Genomic DNA, 19614 nt, shown 5'->3' with positions numbered 1-19614 from the left:
ACCTGCATTCATCTACTTTACAAATGTATTACACTAATGTAAATGTTGTCAAACTGTCTCCCATGATAATCTTCAGGGTTCTGTATTTAATTTTGGATTTACTTTTGACCATGTGAAAACTATCACTCACTTGTTGAATGTGGCTTTGTGCTAAAACTACACTGCCATCAAGTGTTCACAAGTGGGACCACAATTCTTAAGCAATCACAGACAGTCTGAGAATAAAAGTCAGATTTATAGAATATTATATTTGTAGGCTGTATCCAAATGACTGAAGCATGGAGAAGGCTAATGGGTTTTACACAAAACACCATTGAAAACCCACAAAGTTTATCTCATACGATCAAGATACTAGTTTGGATCATATTATGGATGTCTGCTGTTTTTATGCCTTTCACTGATTTCAGGAAAGTGGGTTCACTGATGTTGGTATGGGAATGTTTAACCTGGAGCACCCTCCACTGCCACTACTGAGAATTGCAATGAGCAATAACTACCAGCAACAGATCCTGTATCCTGTAATGGGAGTTGAAGTCTGCAGCACCACTTTGCCATTTGATGAGCTGTGTACTCATGAACTGCATCTTCCATGAGTCACCCTAATTTTACTTGGGGTCCACATGGTTCAGGAGATGTTGTGAAACTCTTGCACCTGACAGAATTGCTCATCACTATCTACAGATTGATGCACAGCTCTATCCTTCATGAGGTGGCAGAAAAGACATCACATTCGTTTCTCAGCAGAATAAGGTAAGAAAATTTTGACAGCACGAAGTTAATTCATGTTTTAAATCCAATCCAATACATTTATAAGCTGATAGGGATGAATATGTGTTTAGTTTTTTATTTTATTTATTTTAACTATAGATATTTTATTTATTTTAACTTTATATTTATGAATGCAGTCATTATGTCAGTTTTGTGGTTTTTAGGAATGAAATAGAAGACAAAGTGAAACAAATCAATGTTTCAGTATTAGAATATAAAGCAGAGCTATTAGTTAGCTAAGGACTATCTTTTATGATCAATTACTAATTCTAAAAACTGTTACAATAAGATTTTGATATAATTTATGATGAAGGTTGATAGTTGATCATTTTTATTGTAAGTATACAATGAAACAGTGTTCAGAGCTACAAACAGTCCTCTCAATATCTCTATTTATTCACACATTACATGGTATAACCTCAGTTCTCAGTAGGTATACAAGCTTGTTGTCTGTAAACATATTGCGGGGCCATAGGCGACCGGTGTTATGACCAAGCTGCATTCCCGAACTGACTTTGCTATCACCTTTCATCAGCTGTTCTCCTCCAGACTGAAACTGGAGCACATTTCACTGGATCCATGTATGTTTTCTTCTTAAACAGCACAGCTTCCTATTACCATGGATAAACAGGCCACGGTGGTGTTTCGAAATGTGGGGCAACTGTACTTCCCCCAAAGCAGAGTGGAGTGCCACTACAGTCTGACCTCTGACCATCAGTGGAGCAGCAGTGACTGGATAGGGATTTTTGAGGTAGATTTGCCCACTTCGGCACAATACCTCCCCACGAAAACAGAAAACATCATTGTTTTAGCAAGTTGCGTGTTACGGGGTCAGTAAGGGGATGCACATTTGAATGTTTTGTGGTTTAAAAATGTGTTTGTTGTCATGCTGCAGGTAGGCTGGTCTTCATTGAAACAGTATTACACATATACATGGGCTCTAGTTCCTGAAGGCTACACTGAGGGTACCTGTGTCAACTCCTGTGTACTTTTCCAAGGTAAGAATTTAGCCAGACATTTGAAAGAATATGCCACAGTTAATAATTCAATAGATCTTCTTGGTATTCCTAATTTAAAAAGTAACTTAACAGCAGGCTGAAATGCAGTGTTTCACTGTCCTGCCTGGTTCAAAGTTTTGAGTCTGTTGTACCTGTAACCACACCCGACAGTGATGTCACAGTGTACTTAAACATTCTGGTGTTCATGGTGAGACCTTAAAAAAAGCTGCTGTTAAGTTGCTGCTGTACAGTTTCTTGGAACAACATCAAAAACACCACTGTCAACACTGAGTTTAACTTAGTGTGGCCATTGTGGTCAAATTTAAGCTAAATTGTGTGGGTCAATGAGGGCTAATTAAGAGCTCCACTTTTAACTTTTTTTGGACTTAAGTCTTATTTTACTGTATTCTGTAACATTTGGTAAAACAATAACTCTTAGGTATAAAAACGTATAACTAAAATATGTGTCTACTTGATGCAGCATCCTACCTGCCCCGCCCCAGTCCCATGGAGTATGAGTTTATATATGTGGATAAGATGGGAGAGGTGTGTGCCCGTAGTCGCCCCTTCACTTTCCGTGCTCCAAAGCCGCTGGAGGAGCTGGAGACTCTGAGAGAGGAACAAGATGAGGAGGACGGAGAGGAGGAGATGCTCCTAGTCATCCCCAGGGCTCAGCTGCTGCAGGTGGGAATAAAAAAGGATATTTGATATCTGTAATTAAATTAGTAGAACCACTAGCATGACAATTTATCCATTTCATGTTAAAATGTTAAAAAAAAGAAATCTTTAATGTGAACAATAAATAATGCAAACCTACACGTCTCTCCGTGTTGGGTACAGAGTCAGCTAGAGGAATGCTTAAAAAAACAAGCGGATATACAGCAGGCTCTGGACATGACAAAAAAGGAGACAGAGAATGAGAAAAAAAACAGCAAAAAAGCAAGGATGGAGTGGGAGCGTGAAAGAGAAGCTATGAAGGAGGAGATCTCAGAGCTTAGAGACAACTTGAGACACAACTGTGAGATGTTGAAGAAGATGGATGGAAAACACAAGGTACAGACAGGTCATGCCACCAGATTTCTCGGGGTAGCCATCTCCTTTTTACCTCCAAAATGTCCCGAATGTCATTGATAACTAATAATAGATTTTGGTTAGAAATACACACATGAAAAAAAACTCTATAACCACTTTTCTTCTCTCCACAAAGAATGTGAAATATAGTCAGGAAAATCTGACCTCTGAACTGAGTAAACTTATGGCTGAAAAAGCTGAGAGTCAGCAGCGAATCAAAGAACTGGAGGAGGACATCAAGGTCCTGAATGACCGGGAGAAAGAGGAAAACATGGAACTGGAAAGGCAAGTGTTTGAGACAGATGCTAGCTTACACATTTGTCTTTGTATATTTATTTCCTTGGGCCTGAAACTAACCTTTTTTTTGGCCCACAGGCTGAAGGACAGAGTGAAGAAAATGTCCAGTCAAATGAAACACGATGAGGAAAAGAGAAAGACTCTGCAGGTAATTGGTGCTTCTTCTTCTGTTGTGAAACACAGACAGCTTGGTCAGAGAAGGGCGACAGAGGACAGGCAGCTCTTTAAAGTCCTACAACCCAACAACTCACTGGAACCAGCACAGATTTTAGGTGGTAAGGTGTCATCTTGCCAGCAGTGGGAGAACACCTTAATAGCTATATTAGGCCAGAATTGTGACCGCTAAAACATTCCTTTCCCTTATTTCAGTTGTTTGCCACTTCTGTACATCTCCCGTCTCTCTGCAGGTGGAGAATGAGGCTGCTCTGGTGGAGGCACGAGGGCTGCAGGAGCGTCTGGAGGCTAGTGAGCATGTAGCTGAGAGCCTGCATAGGGAGCTGAGAGACCTGGGCACCCGTCAGGGCCATGCCCACACCGACCTGCACCAAGCCCGGCTGCAGGTGGCCCAGCTCACCCTGCAGCTGTCCGAGGAGAACCTGGTCCTCAGGGAGGAGCGCGCCAACTGGGCCCTGGAAAGAGAGGCATGCAAACATGCAGCAGAAGTGAGGATGCGGCAGAGACTGACACTGCACATATACGACCTATATGTTAACCTGACTTTGTTGTTAAACTGTCTTTTATGTTTTTTTGTTTTCATGCAGACTGAAAAAAAGAAATATCAGGAACTGAGCTGTGAGGTGCAGAGGAAGGAGGAGTGGCTCCAGGAGGAGAGGATGGAGAGGGAGAAACTAGAAGTAGAGCTTGGGCGAGAGAGAGATCGTAACAGAGTAAGTAAATCAAAGTACATCGCGATCACTATTATTTAATACACAAACACACTCAGCTCTAAATATAAACACTCTTGTACCACAAATCCGCATCATCAGTTGCTCAGATTACATTTTGGAAACTGGAGAACGGTGCCAGAGTTCAGTGTAGTTCGTTTATAACTCACACACAGGCACAAATAGAAAGGCTTCCATGAACAGTGAGTAAACATTTCCTCTCACTGTCATGTGATTAACTGCAGGACAGAGGACAAGCCAGGTCAGATGTGTGGGTGTTGTTGGTCTGAGTATAATCCTGCCCCCTACAGGTGCTGCTGAGTGATACTAAGCAAGAGCTGCAGGAGCTGAAAGCCAGTCTGAGGAAAGCCCAGGCAGAGAGAGAGGAGCAGCAGGTGGACAAACAGGCAAGGATTCCACACCAGACCACATATCCAGCTTTTATTTGTTGATACTATGTATTTTAATATGTATCTTAAGAAGATGGGTCTTTTAGTCAAGAGTATTAATTTCACCTAAAGTTTTGTTCATGCTTGTCTCTTTTGCCCTTTCAAATTGCTCATGTTTGGTGGGTGACTTGTGTTACATCTGCACTGTCAACATGTATTTTCCATGAGAAACAGAAAATTCCCATAACATAGCCAAAAGAGAGACTCAGGACGGCCTCTTCAAATAAATAACATTGTGAGTCAGATATTTCCAGATTTCAGGCTCATATTTACAGCCAGTGGTGGAAAGTAACTAAGTACATTTATTCAAGTACTGTACTAAGGTACAATTTTAAGGTACTTGACTATTTAAATTTTCTGCTACTTTATACTTCTACTCCGCTATATTTCAGAGGGAAATATTGTACTTTTCACTCCACTACATTTATTTGATTGATGATTTAACTTAAGTTACTAGTTACTTTGCCGATTCAGATAAGTAACACAAATAAATTATGATGTATTATTATAGGTTGAGATCAGATAAGACTTTATTCTCAAGTGGGCTATTCTGCATAATGAATACTTTTATTTTTGCTACTTTAAGTATATTTTGATGCTAATTGTACTTTAGTAACGTTTTGATGCTTGACTTTTACTTGTAAAGGATTATTTCTACATAGTGGTATTGCTGTTTCACTTAAGTAAAAGATCCGAGTACGTCTTCCACCACTGTGCGCAGTCAACGTGTAGCACAGTAAAAACAATAGTATCGATAATGACATCTTCAATTACAAAAAGTAAGAAACAACCAATTGGAGGACATTACCATTAGAACTGTTTACATTAAAAACCACTCAAATTTATTTACTAAATCAATTAAGTTCTTATTCTTTGTCTTCTTCTTCTGAAATTGGACACTCGCAGGACCTGGTCAACTACATCCGTCAGTTAGAACAGAGGTTGGGGATTATGCCGGAAACTAAATTGGACGGAGAAATTCCCACATGTATCTGTAAGTAATGAAGTCTCTTAGTACACATCACTGCAATTTCACTGCATTGTAATGAGTACCCAAGTGAAGAGTCTGTACTGATTTAAACAGTTCCCGGCTCTTCCTCTGAGGATGACGAGGATGCTTCCTCAGATCCCCCCAGATCAATCTCTTCGCCTCTCTTCCTGTCCACTCACCTGGAACGGCCCAGCAGAGCCGAGATCCCGGCTGAAACACACATCCAGAGCAAAGAAGACACGCCAGCCTCTGACACACAGGTATGCCAACCTATTCACATGCAAACTTAACAAGGTTAAACACCACCTACATTCAGAGCTAACAGACCTGAGTGGGAAAACATTTGAGTAGTTTCCCAATTGAGTCCTGAAGCTCCCTTGTCCTGTGAGTTTTTGCTCCAGCTCCATTGTCGAACACCAAGGTTTGATGCTGACTGGTAGAAAGAAGTCATGACAATGTATTTATTCTAACTGGGTCAGGTTTAAAAGAGGACACATGGAACAAAGACTTGCAAACAGGAACACCAATGTTGTAAAGTCACTAAGCAATCTATTATTCACTTGATTATTTTGACCATAGTTTGTGCTTTTGTTTCACAATATCCACAACCAATGTACTGTAGGTCAAAGAGTAGGGTTATAGACTATAGATTAGAGTTATAGATTATAGATTAGGGTTATAGACTGGCCCATTTTGCTACATTGTAAGCAACAGTCTTGTTACAAGATGAAAAGGTTTATATGTAAATGCTTTCACTCTAATGAGATCAGTTAATCATGCCTTGTTTTACAAATACACAGCAGTAAAATGCTTAAAATTAACAGCACTTTATTTTGAAATCTGATGCAGATTATGTGTGAAGATACACGTCTAAGATATATATTAAGATATTTAGATGCTAATTAAATGAATACAAGCACTATACTTTGTATTTCAGTAATGATAGCTCTTAGACATTAGATTATTATTTTTTAAATACAAACACTGATTCACATTACTGGCACTCGCACACAAATATTTTGCATGGGCATATTAATAAACCACATCCATCTCAGCTTCTGTCTGTTCAATCAGGATGTGAGGAGGCAGCATTGTCAGAACCGAGCTGGTGCAGGGAAGCAACTGATCCTACCAGAACTCGTCGACCCCGTCCTGAGGTGACAAATCTGACTTTCTACCAGTCACACAGTACAACCCTATTTTCCCCTCCATGGCTGGAATCACTTCTCCTAAAATACTATGTTTTATAAAGGCTATCCCGTTCCACTTACTGGGCACTTTCTTTTCTTGTGGGACGAGTCACAGAAGGCAATATAGGGTGAAAATAAAAGTGTAAAAAATATCGTACTAACAATGGAATAAGAGTAAAAATAACAGCAATAATAAAATAAGTTGATGTTAAGTAAGCAGTAGATCAGCAGGAGTAGAAACATGTGGTTTATTAACTTTTTTTACTAACAGTGTTGTCTGTTTTTATCCCCAGCACCTTCTGTAAAACTTTCAATTCTCTGTCTCTCTGCAGTGAATTGGCTGACTCCCCCATGTGGTAACACAAAGAAGGATGGACGGCAAGTTGCTTGTTTACCACTGCAATGCAAGTTCATGTGGGTCTTAAGAAAACCTAGTAGCATTTTGTGATTATTCTATTGTTGTTTTGTAGCTGTTCATGTAGAAAATGGCCTTCACAAAGGTCATATTTATAGTGTAAAGCTTTTACCTCATGAGTACCTGTATTCAAAGAAAACATTGCAAAATTTGTAAGTCAGAATTTGTTTTTATTAGTGTGGCTAATGGTTTCATTACTTTATAATTAATAAAACTCAGGATGAACATTAAGTGCTAATAACACAATTTTTGTCTGCATATGCCTCTCATCTTCATGCTCTACTTTAGACTTTCATATGCAGACACTAATTGTCCAAGAATGTCTTTTAGTTTATTTCAGACTCCATTTGTAATTCCTAGATTTTCTAGCTTTTTAGCCGGTTAAAATTTGGGTATGTTGCAACTGTTTTGAGAAAAGTGTCAAATGATGCCACGATTAGCTTGAAATTAATACATGACATCTTGTTTTGGTGACATTTAGCCCATAACATCTGCATGTGAGTGTGAATCCTGAAACCATGTCAAAAGTGTGTGTGTGTGTGTGTGTGTGTGTTACAGACAAGTGTGAAATGTTCTGCTACAGTACGTTGAGCACAGTGTCAGGTTGGAAGAACATGAAAGTTAATGTATGACACTTTTGTTTATTGATCTTAGAGATGGGGCTCTTTTATAAAATATGATAATAAATACATGTTGATGGCTGTCTGTATTTTGGTGAAAATATGTAAGGTATTTTTTTATATTGCCTTACAGTGCAGAAATACTGTACATTCAAAGCACACGACTACAGTCTTGAAAAGACTAGCAGTTGTGTTTCCATCCTTAGATTGTGTGTAAAGTGATGACAAAGAAGATGACAACTGGACGCTGAAAGGTCTGAGAACAAAAAGCGCCTTTATCAAAATACAAGAAAGAGAACAACAAATAACAAATAAGCAAAAATAAAAATGTGAAAACAAGAACAGATCAGCCCAGTGTGTGTGTGTGTGTGTGTGTGTGTGTGTGTGTGTGTGTATGAGAGATGTTTGGGTATAAGTCCAATTGAAATAAAACTCTTGAGGTGTCTGAATCCCTGAACATGAAGACAAGTTATCTGCACACTTCAAAGATTATGTTTATAAAAAGTAAGACATCACAAAAAACAACAACAAAATGTAACAGAGAGATAAGATGGTTCCAGCTTCAAAATTAATTTGAGATCATGAAATCTCCCCTATCACACAATGCAAAGTGAATATATCTCACCAGGATGAGCTTAATAGAATTTTTATTAATGTCGTTTTTGTCCAAATGTGACGTAATATCTGTCTTTGGTGTTTTTTTTCTCTTTTTTTTTACTCACATGCTTACATATAGAGCTGAGGCCTTTGTGACCTCTTCCCTAGCTTAGCTTATTGCACCAGCTCAAATTCAAGAAAAGAAACAGGTTGAAGAAATAGATAAAAGAAACAGAAGACAATGTATTATGAAATATTGTGGTTATGTGATGTAGAAACATCTTTATATACTAAACAACATAGTATGTAGTATTAGCTGATGATGTGCAAAATATTGATGTGTGCGTCTGTGTGTGTATATAGGTGTGTGTTTGTATGTTTGACAGAGGAAGTGAAACAGGAATGAGGATAAACACTGAAGATGTCTTTTACCTCAGTCAAATGGTTGGGATGTTTCCAGCCTATAATATCACAAATCACAATTTAACAGTCTTCGTCATTATGACGTCAGTGTTGGTTATTTAATACTTGAATCAACTTCTGCGTCCTCGATGGCTTTGCATCTGGTGCTAAAGACCTACCTAACTTGTATATATGGTCACTGCTTCAAAGCTGCTGGTGTGTCGCCACAATGGTCATGTAGGATCTGTTTTCTGCTTATATTGTGTTTCATGCCATGATGGACAACATGCTGATGGAGAATCTTTTCCCTTACAACTATTTTAAGGAGTTCAACAAGACTCACATTGTCTTTAATTACACAAATAATGACAATTTTATACATCCTGCATAAAAACAGCTATATAGTCTCAATGAAAAACAAACTAAGTATTTATTTTACAAAATTCATGTTTTGCATCACTCATTAGGTACAGCACACATGAACACACATCATTTGAAGCTATCGTCCCCTGCTTCAGCAGACACGTCACCCGATGTAAAGCTTATATTTTGTTGTCAATTCTCTTGGACGGTTCCAACCTCAGTTACAACTGATCATGTGATTCTTGGTCAGCTTGCATCGGCATCAATGTCCCACTGATTGCCAGAGGTCTTTGGGTGAGTGATGTCTTCTAGATGAAAATTTTAAAATAACATTGAGGTTTTTGCTACAAAACCTATTTCATGTGCGTTTTGTAAGAGAACTAATAACTGGACTTCTGCATAAATTCTTACTGCGGATTATGGCAGTAATGACAACATCACTCTGTGTATTGGTAAATGCTCTCAGTTAGACACTCATGCACCCACACGCACACACACACACACACACACACACACACACACACACACACCTGAGGTTTTCTGTAAAGTAAACTGCTTTTAAGGGTCATGTCTGTTTGGATGATTCTTTGCTCACGCTTACAAAATGAAAATATTATGGCTTACCTGTACCTGGTTGCTGTCTGAAGGGCATTTACAACTTAAATGTTTAATAATCCTTACTCCTTAGTGTAAGAAGAATTTTTGTTGAAGATGGGGGCGTAACAGTTTTCTCAAAACAGTTTTCTCAAAATACTGTATTGACAGATGAGACGTGGCAATGATAGAATCAACCTGAGATAGTGTGCTGACATTAAATCCACCCTGTTTCTTTAGTCTATGTATTTTTTTAAACGATTGTAAGTGTGTATTTTTGTCACACAGGTGGAGGTGGAGATATGTTGCTGCATTTGTTTTGCATTCTTTGTTAGAGTCTCATTTGGATCACAAGCACCAGAGCTAAAATTACAGTTAAAGTTCTCTTCCTCTTATTCTCTTCCAGATGTTTGAAACCCATCAGAGATTTTCACACCATGAGCTTGTCACATTGTGAATTTGAGTCCTGCTCATGACCTGCTCTCTCTCTTTGCTATTGCTCTCTTTACTATCTTTGCTATTGCTTTTCACTGTGTCCAATAAAGCAGAAATGCATAAAATTAAAGACAAGCTGAAAAAACAACAACACATATGTCCAGTCAAATGTGAGCAGGACTGAGTGAAAGGACTGAGACCCACAAACAGGCATAAAGAAAGAACAGAAATGTGTACGTGCTTAGAAAAACCATACAATAAAAAAATAAGTAGCATATCTCTGAATAGTAATAAAAGGAATTCTGAGAAGACATTTGCGGAAAATGGACACGACATAGAGTTCTGTTGTTGCAATGTATTATTACCATCAATTTTATACAAAGCATAGCCCTTTAGATAGCGGAGGAGTGCATTTTCTTATGTCCACCACCTATTGTTCCTCTTTGGGTGGACGAAACGCTCTCGTTTTGGCACAGTTTATTTTTCATGGTGCTCTCCTCAACCACTGACATTTAGTGCTTTTGCTTCTCCCGCTCATTGCTTCCTATACGGAATTTAACACATTTTCCTTTCAGTCAACATGTACAGAATATGTAAATATGTGCTGTATGCAACACAGTTGTATAAGAGCCTAATTCTGGGAGGTTTCTGGGAGGAGATATTGCTGGGCGAGGGCTCAGTGATCTGAAGGAGGAAACATTATCATTGTGTCTCTCTCACTGTGTTTTCACAGTCACACCTTTCTTTTGCACGCCCGCTGCCGCCTCCCCACACAGTGCCCCATCACTGTCCGTCCCTCGGTCTTTCTCCTCATCCCAGTAGTCATCCTCTTCCTCCTCCTCTTCCTCCTCAACGGCTGACTCATCCGTGGCCTTCTCCTCTTGTTTTATGGCTTGAATGGCAGGGGGAGCAGCTGCAGCGCTGTCCCCTGAGTCACTGCTGTCTTCGAAGGCCTCGGGGTTCTCCAGCATCTCCCTGATCAGTGGAGGCATGGGCCCTGGGATCTCTGTCTTCAGTGTGACGGCTCTTTCTGCACCTACAGGCACACACACATATTTACTTAATGGTTATGTAGAAAAATGAGAGGAGGAAGCCTTTCACACAATGGCCATGTTTCACTTTTTAAAGGAATCACTAACTGACAGATTTCAATGCCTCCTCACTGCCTCATTCTTCATATATGCAGATGATGGTATATTCTCTGTGACAGAACTATTTTGCATGCATGATTCTTACGATACAATGATATTAAATAATTTCAATTTATCACCAATCATCTCTTTAAAAAATCTGTCTTATTTTGGAATGAAACTTCAAGGCGGGTTTACATTATTATTTTAAACTAGTCATCTCCTAAATAAGGATGGGCATCGTTGACATTTTTTAACACCAGTGTCAATACAATAGTTGACTTTGGATACTGATACTAAAACAATGTTAAATGATGTCTTGACACAAGTAGCCATACCAGAACTTTGTATAAAAACGGCCATTTTTTAAATTTTAATCTGATCGAGGAAAATGGAAACAAAATTACAAATCTGACCAGACATTCAATGCCAACTTTCAGTACTTTACAGCTTTACAGCTGAGTAGCTGATTCTACTCCTAATCTGTGGTTATGATATGTAAAAGCTCAACTGACCTTTGGTGCTGATTCCTCTGAGGTCTGTGACTTTCATCAGCATGCGGGGAAACATGTGAGGCTTGTTTGGGCGTCTGCGGCGGGTGTAGATCTTCAGAGCCTCTAGCAGCGGCTCCTGCAGCTTGTCTACCTTCTGTGGCTCCTCCAGGTCCATACGGTCTGACAAAGTGACAGACAGACACAAATTTGAAGAGGTAAGGAAATGTTATGAGTTTATTAAACAGTTTGCAAAATGATAGCGAGGGAACTCCAAAACAATGAGACAAAGTAACATTTTTAAAGGCTGTAAGCTAATGACAGCATGCTAGTAGGCACAACCGTACCTCCGCAGATGAGGCAGATGGCACTGAGTAGGCCCGTCTCTGTGTCGTCCATCTCCAAAGGCAGCAGCTGACCAGCAAAGGCAAACACCAGGTCCGTGAGCGGGCCGAAGCCAGCATTATGCATCTGGGTCCTGTTGAGAGTCAGGCCATCTGAGAAAGTCATCGTGTCCTGTTCTGGGGTGTAGCGAGTGCATATCCTCAGCATCTAAGAAGGGGAAGGAAATTACAAGACAGAGATGAAAGAAAAAAAGTGGGCAGTTAGCAAATGAGGATGACATTCAATCAACAAAAATTAATGGCATCTGTTCAGAATCACATTTACATTTTTCAGGAGCTGTTTATATTGATAAGTTAAGCAGCGTGACAAATGAAACAAAGCGTTAGGGAGGTAGAAGGGGTGGAGTGGGAGTCGGTTAAAAAGGAGGAGTAATAGGAGCATGTGGTTTGTACCAGAATGTCCAGACATGCAGATTTGAGGAGGGTGATCTGGTCAGCGATGGTGAGCGTAGTGAAGCCTGGTAGCCGCTTGGCAAACTCCACAATCTTTATAATGCACTTAGTGGACAGCTCACTGAACTTATCCCACAGGCCCAAGTCCAGCTGTACTCTGTGATCAGCACTTGAATTCTGAGAGAGAGAGAAAGAGGGACACTTTTGTTTGTGTGGCTGTGCATACTGTGTATATTCTTCTGGCAAAGCGGTGAGCTAATGCTTAAGTGGAGTGTGAGTATTTAGGGGTGGATGTGATTATGCATTAAGAAAAAACTCACTGTGGTGTATTTTCCTAGTTGGCAGAGAGATGGAAAGGTCTCTTGGTGAGCTTTGCTGACTTTGTTAACCAGTTCCTCCAGTTCTCCACTCAGCTCATAGTTCTCTGGCAGCACCACCTCCTCCTTCACATCCTTCTTCTTTTTGTTCCTGTCATTACGCACCGCTACAGGGAAACGCAGGCACAGGGTGACGCACTTAAAAAGCCAAACTCCCCAATAACTTTTTCTTGATGGTGACTGTTAAGTATTATTTTATAAAGAAATGATTGAGGCCCGTATTTTCTTCTCACCTTCTTTGGACATGCCAACCTCAAAGCACTTCTGCAGCCGACAGTACTGGCAGCGGTTGCGGGTCACTTTGTTGATCTGACAGTTCTTGTCTCGGTGGCAGGTATACACCATGTTCTTTTGGATACTGCGCCGAAAGAAACCCTGAAACCGATAAAAGAAAATGTCTTTTGGGATGGCAATGTCAATTCGTCAGTCTGTTGGTCCGCTTTGGTCCAGATTGAAATATCTCAAGAAATATTGCCATGATGGACAATGTATCCTAATTAGTTTGGTGATCCCCAGACTTTTCCTCTAGCGAGACCATGAGATAGTCATTTGTGGTTTTTAGTGAAATGTCTCAACAACTATTGGATGGATTGCCATGAACTTTGGTACAGACATTCATGTCCACCTCTTGTCCAATTGTAATCACTTTGGTGATCCTCATACTTTTCACGCCCTAGCGCCATCATCAGGTCAAAATGTCAATTTTCCAAATAATTTGGTTTAAAGTACCTGCAAAACACCTGCAAATAACATTCCCATCAACCTAAGCTGTACTAAGTGTTTTGAGCTACTTAGCGAATGTTAGCATGCTAACATGCTAAACTAAGTTTGTGAACATGGTTTAACATTGTCAGCATGTTAGCATTGTCATTGTGAGCATGTTAGGTCAAAGCATTGCAGTATTACAGCCTCACAGAGCCACTAGCATGGCTATAGACCTTTAGTCTTGATTATTTCCAAATTTCATAAAATAAAGGGCAATTTCACCAAGGGAGATGCATTGCATAAAAACACAGGATTGGCTGGCTGTTGTCTCACATACAACTGAGAAGTCTTCTTTCACTGCTTCTTTCTTAAATTAACTGTAAATGTTAAAAATGTTTATTTTTTTCAATTAATTTTAAGCTCTAAATCTCCATTTAAACAACAGTTGTATTGTATTTAGATGCAGTAACCATTTGCTGGTCACATACAGCACATTTTTTAGCTATGTTACATTAATAATATGCAGTACTAGTAAGAATACACTAGAGGGAAGCTTAACAAAAGTAAACATTACAGCTATGCTAGTGCTGACATCTGTTAAGCTCTTCTAGTTGAACATCAGGTTCTCACTCTGGCCTTCTTTTCAGTGGACATCAACTGTTCACTTCATACATGTCCTGTAAACTCTTTATATGACTCTGGCTTCATTTACCTTGCAGCCCTCACAGGAGCTCACTCCATAGTGATAACCAGACGACTTGTCCTGGCACACAAAGCACGGCTTGTAGACACGAGGAGGAGGTGGAGGAGAGGGAGAGCTGGGCACCATCTCCTCTGAACTGGTACTCTGGGTCTCCACCGCTGCAGGAAGAGAAAATTCTCTTATTATATCAGAGCATCTTGTTTACATAAGTCTTTGAAACTATAATGAAAGCTAATACAAAAACTGATTAAGAGAGAGTGGTCAACAAACAACCCCCAACCCCATGCAGGCCACCCCTTGGAGCCAGAAGGGAAGCTCAAAGGCAGATATTTTTAAGAGAAAAGGGAGGGGGAACCCTGCTGATTGACAGGGACTTAAAAGAGACACAATTAGCTGATGGCCAGATGGCCCTGCTGATAAAATGCTGATTGGCAGCTGAGATTTGATTGGCTTCTCCATTTACTGGTGAGTGGGGGGAGCAGCATACCTCTGTTGAGTTTTTGACTGACTTTTTTATTTGAAAGGCTGTCCAACCAGACCTGCCTATATACCTCAAGCCCCATGTGAACAAACAGAGGCGGGATGTTTATGAGACTCGGCTGTCTCCCTCAGTTGCTTCTCACTTTCTCGCTAAAGAAAATGACACACTGTATAACACCATTTGCCGCCCACAGGCAAAGTCATTCAACTGCTGCTAATGAAAACGTTCAAAACAAACAATGTCAAACAGACGCAGTGACAAGTACATCCAGCTGATTAAAATGGTGACTCCTTACGGTCACCAGAAAAAGAGTGAAACAGCAACACGCCTGGTACACATTTGAAGGTGATGACTAAAGAACAACCAGATTCCTTCGAACATGCCTTTCAGCTTTCACCTTCAGTCACCCCAACTTCACCTCTCTCTGCCCATTCCCACCCCCACTCCCTTGTTTCCTGGCCCTAAATTCCTCAGTGCAGGCTGGACAGGGTTTAATAGTTGCCCAGGCTCATAAGCGGCCCTATAAAGGTTGTGTCTGGGATGGGAAGGAGGCCCCCAGCTAGGCTGACGGCCTCTTTATTGGGATCCAGTCACCTTGGGCAGCTATTCACATCAACAGCTCCATCCTTGGATCCCTTCCTAGTAAAAATAAAGAATCTGGGGTCAAAAACCCAAAGTCACAGCCCCTCCTGTCACCTTCAATGGATGGCACAGGACTGAACCAAATGTGGCCCCCACAACACCGCAGCAACCCCAGCCTGAACCCACAGCTTGTCATTAACAAGAGTGGTAAGGTTTCAAAAAACAGAGAGGCAAAGGCATAAAGGAATAATCTAATAAAAACAAAGAGGGAATAAAGAAAAGAGAAAGAAAGGGAAAGAAGGAGGTGAGTCCGAGGACAGAAACTTCCCAGTGGCCAAGAGGTTAAATTAAATTCTGACCATTTAACTTTGACCTTGACTGAAGAAGGCCATTACTAACTATGTGGCCAGCAGCTCGATTTTTTCAAAATGATACAACATTCAATGAATCATGACTGCCTTCATCCTAACATGTTTCTGCGCAGCACTTACAGCTGTTGTCCTGCAGCTGTTTATCAAACAATAAATCACTATTAATTATAAAAACATGTTTAAAGAAATTGAGAAATAAAACCTTGTTTTTAACTGGATAATCATATATTTTACATTGACCTTAATTGGTTCAGCTGGTTTTGACGCAGTGATATGTTAGTGTGTAATTCTTTAATAGAAGTGTGTATATTAATCACTGGGGAGACAACAACAGACATCAATCTGAAATGGAAATACAAAACCCTACAAAACATACATACATTTTTTGATGACACATCATTTGAACATTTCTGTTGTTTTAAAGTCCCAGAGTGTCATTTTTAACTTGTACACAGGAAATGTTCTTAACACATTGTAATCAATCTGTTGCAGCGACATGATATATATATATAAAAAAAATCCAATCAAGATTATTGTCACATACACAATCATACACAGTATAACCCAATGCAGAGTGAAATTCGTGCTGTGCATTTAAGTATTAGGAGCAGTGGGCAGCCACTGTGCAGCGCCCAGGGACCAACTCCAGTTCTAAGCTAAATAGTTCCTTCTATTTCCAACATTCAAATTATAGCAAACACCTGGCAGTCTGGCTGTGCAGCCTGTGATCAGCTGGCTGTAATGTTGTTAAAACTGAACCACTTTGCGCTGCTTACCTCTTTATTTCGCTTTATAATGTATGTATTTTTCCCATTTGGTGCATTTCACAACACTGATTTTCAACAGTTTTGTGTGCACTGCATGACAGAAAGCCAGAACAAAGCAGACAGTGTGTCATAAATTACTGAATGTTTACACGTGTTAGGATTGTTTAAATCATAAATAAATAATTTATTTAACCAAACAAGTTTTTATGAAGCATGTACAAATTTAACGTAGGCTCACTTGTGAAAACAGCTTAATAGGCTACTTGAAGTTTGAAAACTTCATTAGAGCAGAAAAAAATCATCAATTAGCTGATCAACAAAAAATGAATTGGTAACTATATTGATAAAAGATTACTCATTTAAATTTTGTTTTTCTAGCAAATGTGCGAAACATTAAAGTTTCAGCTTTTTTTGTGACCAATTATTTATCACATTTTCAAAGAAGGACATACATGTCAAGAAATCATTTAAACACAGACACAATAAGAAAGACAAAAAAACCCTGCCAGAAATAAGCAACAGGCCCAACAGCACATTCAGTCATTAGTGATGCAGTATGATAAAAAAAAAGACCATTCTAATATTGGTTTTATCTGCTATGTAGCAGGAAGTAGGCTGTGGGTATAAGTCTGCCATTGGCCGACTATTTCAGATGGAATTCTCCTCCCCTTCCGCTATCTGCGTGTTACCGTTTCGCAAGGGCACCGTCGCTGCTTTTTGCTATGTGACTCAAGGCATCAAGAATGCACTGAGCCCCTCGCTTTCAGTTTCTCACTTGTGAGGATTTGCTGCTTTTCTTTGTCTACTGTGAAAGTAAATTGAATACATTTGAGTTTTGGACTTTTATTCAGAGTAAATACACAATTTGAAGACAGCATGTTTGGCTTTAGGTGTGAAAGGCGTTCTTCACTATTTTCTGACATTTTATGAACCAAATGATTGACCAAATGTATTGATTAATTGAAAAAAATAATTGGCAGATTAATTGATATGGAAAATAATTGTTAGTTGCAGCCCTAATGGTACTGTTCATAGCTGAACTGATGTTAGACAGAGAACCAGATTATGACATTATCATTTCTTTCCAGAAAAGACTGTAAATAACATGCAGTGTTGTTTACAGTATAGTATGCAGGAGAAAATGTTTCACACAGGTTTATGAGTAAACAAAGAGCTGCTTGTTAAGCAGGAGGTAAATACTATTATGTATTCAGTTTGGGGCATTAGAGCCCAGGTGTAGGAGGTGGAGGTGAAAGGGGGCGGAGCTGAATGAATGGCACTGTAACTTGATCACTGTTTTCTGTTTATATAGTAACACTGACAATGTAAAAGTGGCCCAGAGAGAACAAGTGGAAAAATTGCTCCCATTGAAACGGAGAAGCTGCATCTGGCGCCAGGAGAGAGGTAGTGACTGACTGTCTGAAGGTGGTGAGGAGGGACGTGACGGAGAGAGACAGGGTGAGAGACACTGGGCTGAACGCAGCGAGAGAGAGGGAGGAGGGAGGAGGGAGGAGGGAGGAGGGGACTTTACCTGGCTTGGAGAAAGAAGGAGAGGAGCCAAAACCTGTCAGCAGCTGTCATCACCCTGAACTGAGCTCAGCCTCAGAGCCTTGGCTTGAAAAAAATACCTCTCTCTTCTTAACCTGCAACTCACCCCATAGCATGTCATAACATCAATCAGCACACCTCTATTGGATGCAGAAGAGACAAGATGACTCGTGTGAATCGGCCTCATCAGATAGCTGTATGCAGAGCTTCACATGCAACCCAAACTATAAATATTACCTGTCACTGGAAGTATTTTTCACTTCTAGAACGTCCTTTTTCTCAAATTTGAACTTCATCACAGTGGAGCTGCAACAGAAAACTCCACTTCTAGCTTCTATCACCATACAATAGTATTCCTTAATAACACTTGATCTACTTGTGTTTCTGTGTCTTTCCCACCTTCCTCCTCTCCCATTTACTCAGTGTTTGTTGTCAGATCAACACATCCCTGTTTGGACAACAGAAGCCCCTCTGAAAGCAGACACCTTCCTTATCAGTTCTGATACTCTGAGTCTTGAAACACAGGAATGACTATTTCATTCCTGAGAAGTTTAATAAACCTGCATAATGAAAATAATTGAATAAAAAGCATGGACTCAGTAACAGCCGCAGCTCATAACACATGCTGTCCAAAATCCATACTACATACTGACTGTTTTATAGTTTACTGTTTATGCAGTTAGTATACAATAAATCAACATAGTTAACCATTCTATACTAACAGGACATAATATAATGCTTCAGAAGTCAGTCAAACTGCGACTTTAGAGTGACAGTGCCAATTTAAAAACAATGTGTTTTTTTATTTTGTTTTCTGAGGTCCTTCCTGGAGCTGTATGCTGCCATCCACAATTCGTTTTCAGCTGAGAGCAGCTCCTCCATTTTTCTTTGTGAATTGCATTGTAGGAGAATAGTGTCCATCAACAGCACACTCAAAATCATTTTTAGTCTGCATACTAACTGAGTATAATTTACTTTAGTATTAAGTATAGATTCGGTACACAGATACAGCTTCACAAAACTTTTTTTTCATGGAGAGTGTCCATGTGACATTATTTACACATGAAAGTGAACTAGTTTAGGCTTTCGAAAGCCAGAGCAGCTGCATGCCTGTCCGTTTGCCATCTAGCAATGATAATCTACAGCACTGATTTGTTAGGAGTGAGGAAGCTGATGTTTCAGCAAGACAGAACTGATCTGTCATTCTGTATTAACAAGTGCATGAAAATGACAACAGTGAGTGACACCGTGTGACATCGAGCTGCAGTTGTTTCAGTTCTATAGCCTGAATACAGCACACAAACACATGAACAGAGTGAACATGTGGTTTGTTTTACACTGAAGGTGTTTTTTTCATTCCTCTTGGAGTGGCTGTGTGGTCGACACAGTGTGACATATGGCCTATTGGGCCTGCAGCCTGGCTCAACCTGCCAACATTGCACATCTCATTGAACTAGACTTTGGCCTGGGGGCTCCAAAGAACCTCACACTAGAGAGGAGTGGAGGATAATGCCAAGGACTGTGGTATCATTACAAAGAGTTTAATTATAACTAAACTGTTGTTTTGTTTTTGAGCCAGGCCTCAGAT

General features: G+C 39.9%; 2 protein-coding genes across 6 annotated transcripts in view; one reads left to right on the top strand and one right to left on the bottom strand.

Annotated features, from left to right (window-relative positions):
* Nucleotides 1–597: 597 nt before the first annotated feature.
* Nucleotides 598–7765, top strand: LOC122888416 (calcium-binding and coiled-coil domain-containing protein 1-like). Of its 4 annotated transcripts, none has more exons than XM_044222846.1 (14): nucleotides 598–750; nucleotides 1371–1519; nucleotides 1664–1766; nucleotides 2248–2450; nucleotides 2607–2852; nucleotides 2974–3122; nucleotides 3213–3282; nucleotides 3542–3796; nucleotides 3896–4021; nucleotides 4330–4425; nucleotides 5374–5461; nucleotides 5552–5718; nucleotides 6533–6615; nucleotides 6981–7765. In XM_044222846.1, the coding sequence occupies exons 2-14, from the start codon at nucleotides 1388–1390 to the stop codon at nucleotides 7006–7008; spliced, it is 1746 nt and encodes a 581-aa protein (XP_044078781.1). In that variant the 5' UTR covers nucleotides 598–750; nucleotides 1371–1387; the 3' UTR covers nucleotides 7009–7765. The 4 variants fall into 4 exon arrangements, with proteins under 4 accessions (XP_044078781.1, XP_044078791.1, XP_044078809.1 ...); XM_044222856.1 differs by having other exon boundaries at nucleotides 6514–6615; XM_044222863.1 differs by having other exon boundaries at nucleotides 599–750; nucleotides 2607–2819.
* A 1328-nt stretch (nucleotides 7766–9093) lies between these two features.
* LOC122888405 (retinoic acid receptor gamma-A-like) overlaps nucleotides 9094–19614 on the bottom strand; it is a 48136-nt gene continuing 37615 nt past the window's right edge. For both annotated transcript variants that reach the window (XM_044222825.1, XM_044222835.1), the window contains 7 exons: nucleotides 14287–14435; nucleotides 13103–13244; nucleotides 12813–12976; nucleotides 12493–12669; nucleotides 12043–12247; nucleotides 11720–11878; nucleotides 9094–11110 (listed from right to left, as the gene is read on the bottom strand). In XM_044222825.1, coding sequence (XP_044078760.1) covers nucleotides 10791–11110; nucleotides 11720–11878; nucleotides 12043–12247; nucleotides 12493–12669; nucleotides 12813–12976; nucleotides 13103–13244; nucleotides 14287–14435 — 1316 coding nt within the window. In that variant the 3' untranslated portion in view covers nucleotides 9094–10790. The remainder of the gene's footprint in view (nucleotides 11111–11719; nucleotides 11879–12042; nucleotides 12248–12492; nucleotides 12670–12812; nucleotides 12977–13102; nucleotides 13245–14286; nucleotides 14436–19614) is intronic.

This window comes from Siniperca chuatsi, linkage group LG2 (genome assembly GCF_020085105.1).
Source record: "Siniperca chuatsi isolate FFG_IHB_CAS linkage group LG2, ASM2008510v1, whole genome shotgun sequence".
NCBI classification, from domain to species: domain Eukaryota; kingdom Metazoa; phylum Chordata; class Actinopteri; order Centrarchiformes; family Sinipercidae; genus Siniperca; species Siniperca chuatsi.
The sequence above is the reverse complement of the archived record's forward strand: the minus strand, read 5'-3'. Positions and strand labels throughout refer to the sequence as shown.

Excerpts from the sequence above, each read along its gene's own strand:
- LOC122888416 (XM_044222846.1), top strand. The coding sequence starts at position 1,388 with ATGGATAAACAGGCCACGGTGGTGTTTCGAAATGTGGGGCAACTGTAC. Across the intron at positions 1,520-1,663 it reads ACTGGATAGGGATTTTTGAG|GTAGGCTGGTCTTCATTGAA; the intron begins GTAGATTTGCCC and ends GTCATGCTGCAG. Across the intron at positions 4,426-5,373 it reads AGCAGCAGGTGGACAAACAG|GACCTGGTCAACTACATCCG; the intron begins GCAAGGATTCCA and ends GGACACTCGCAG.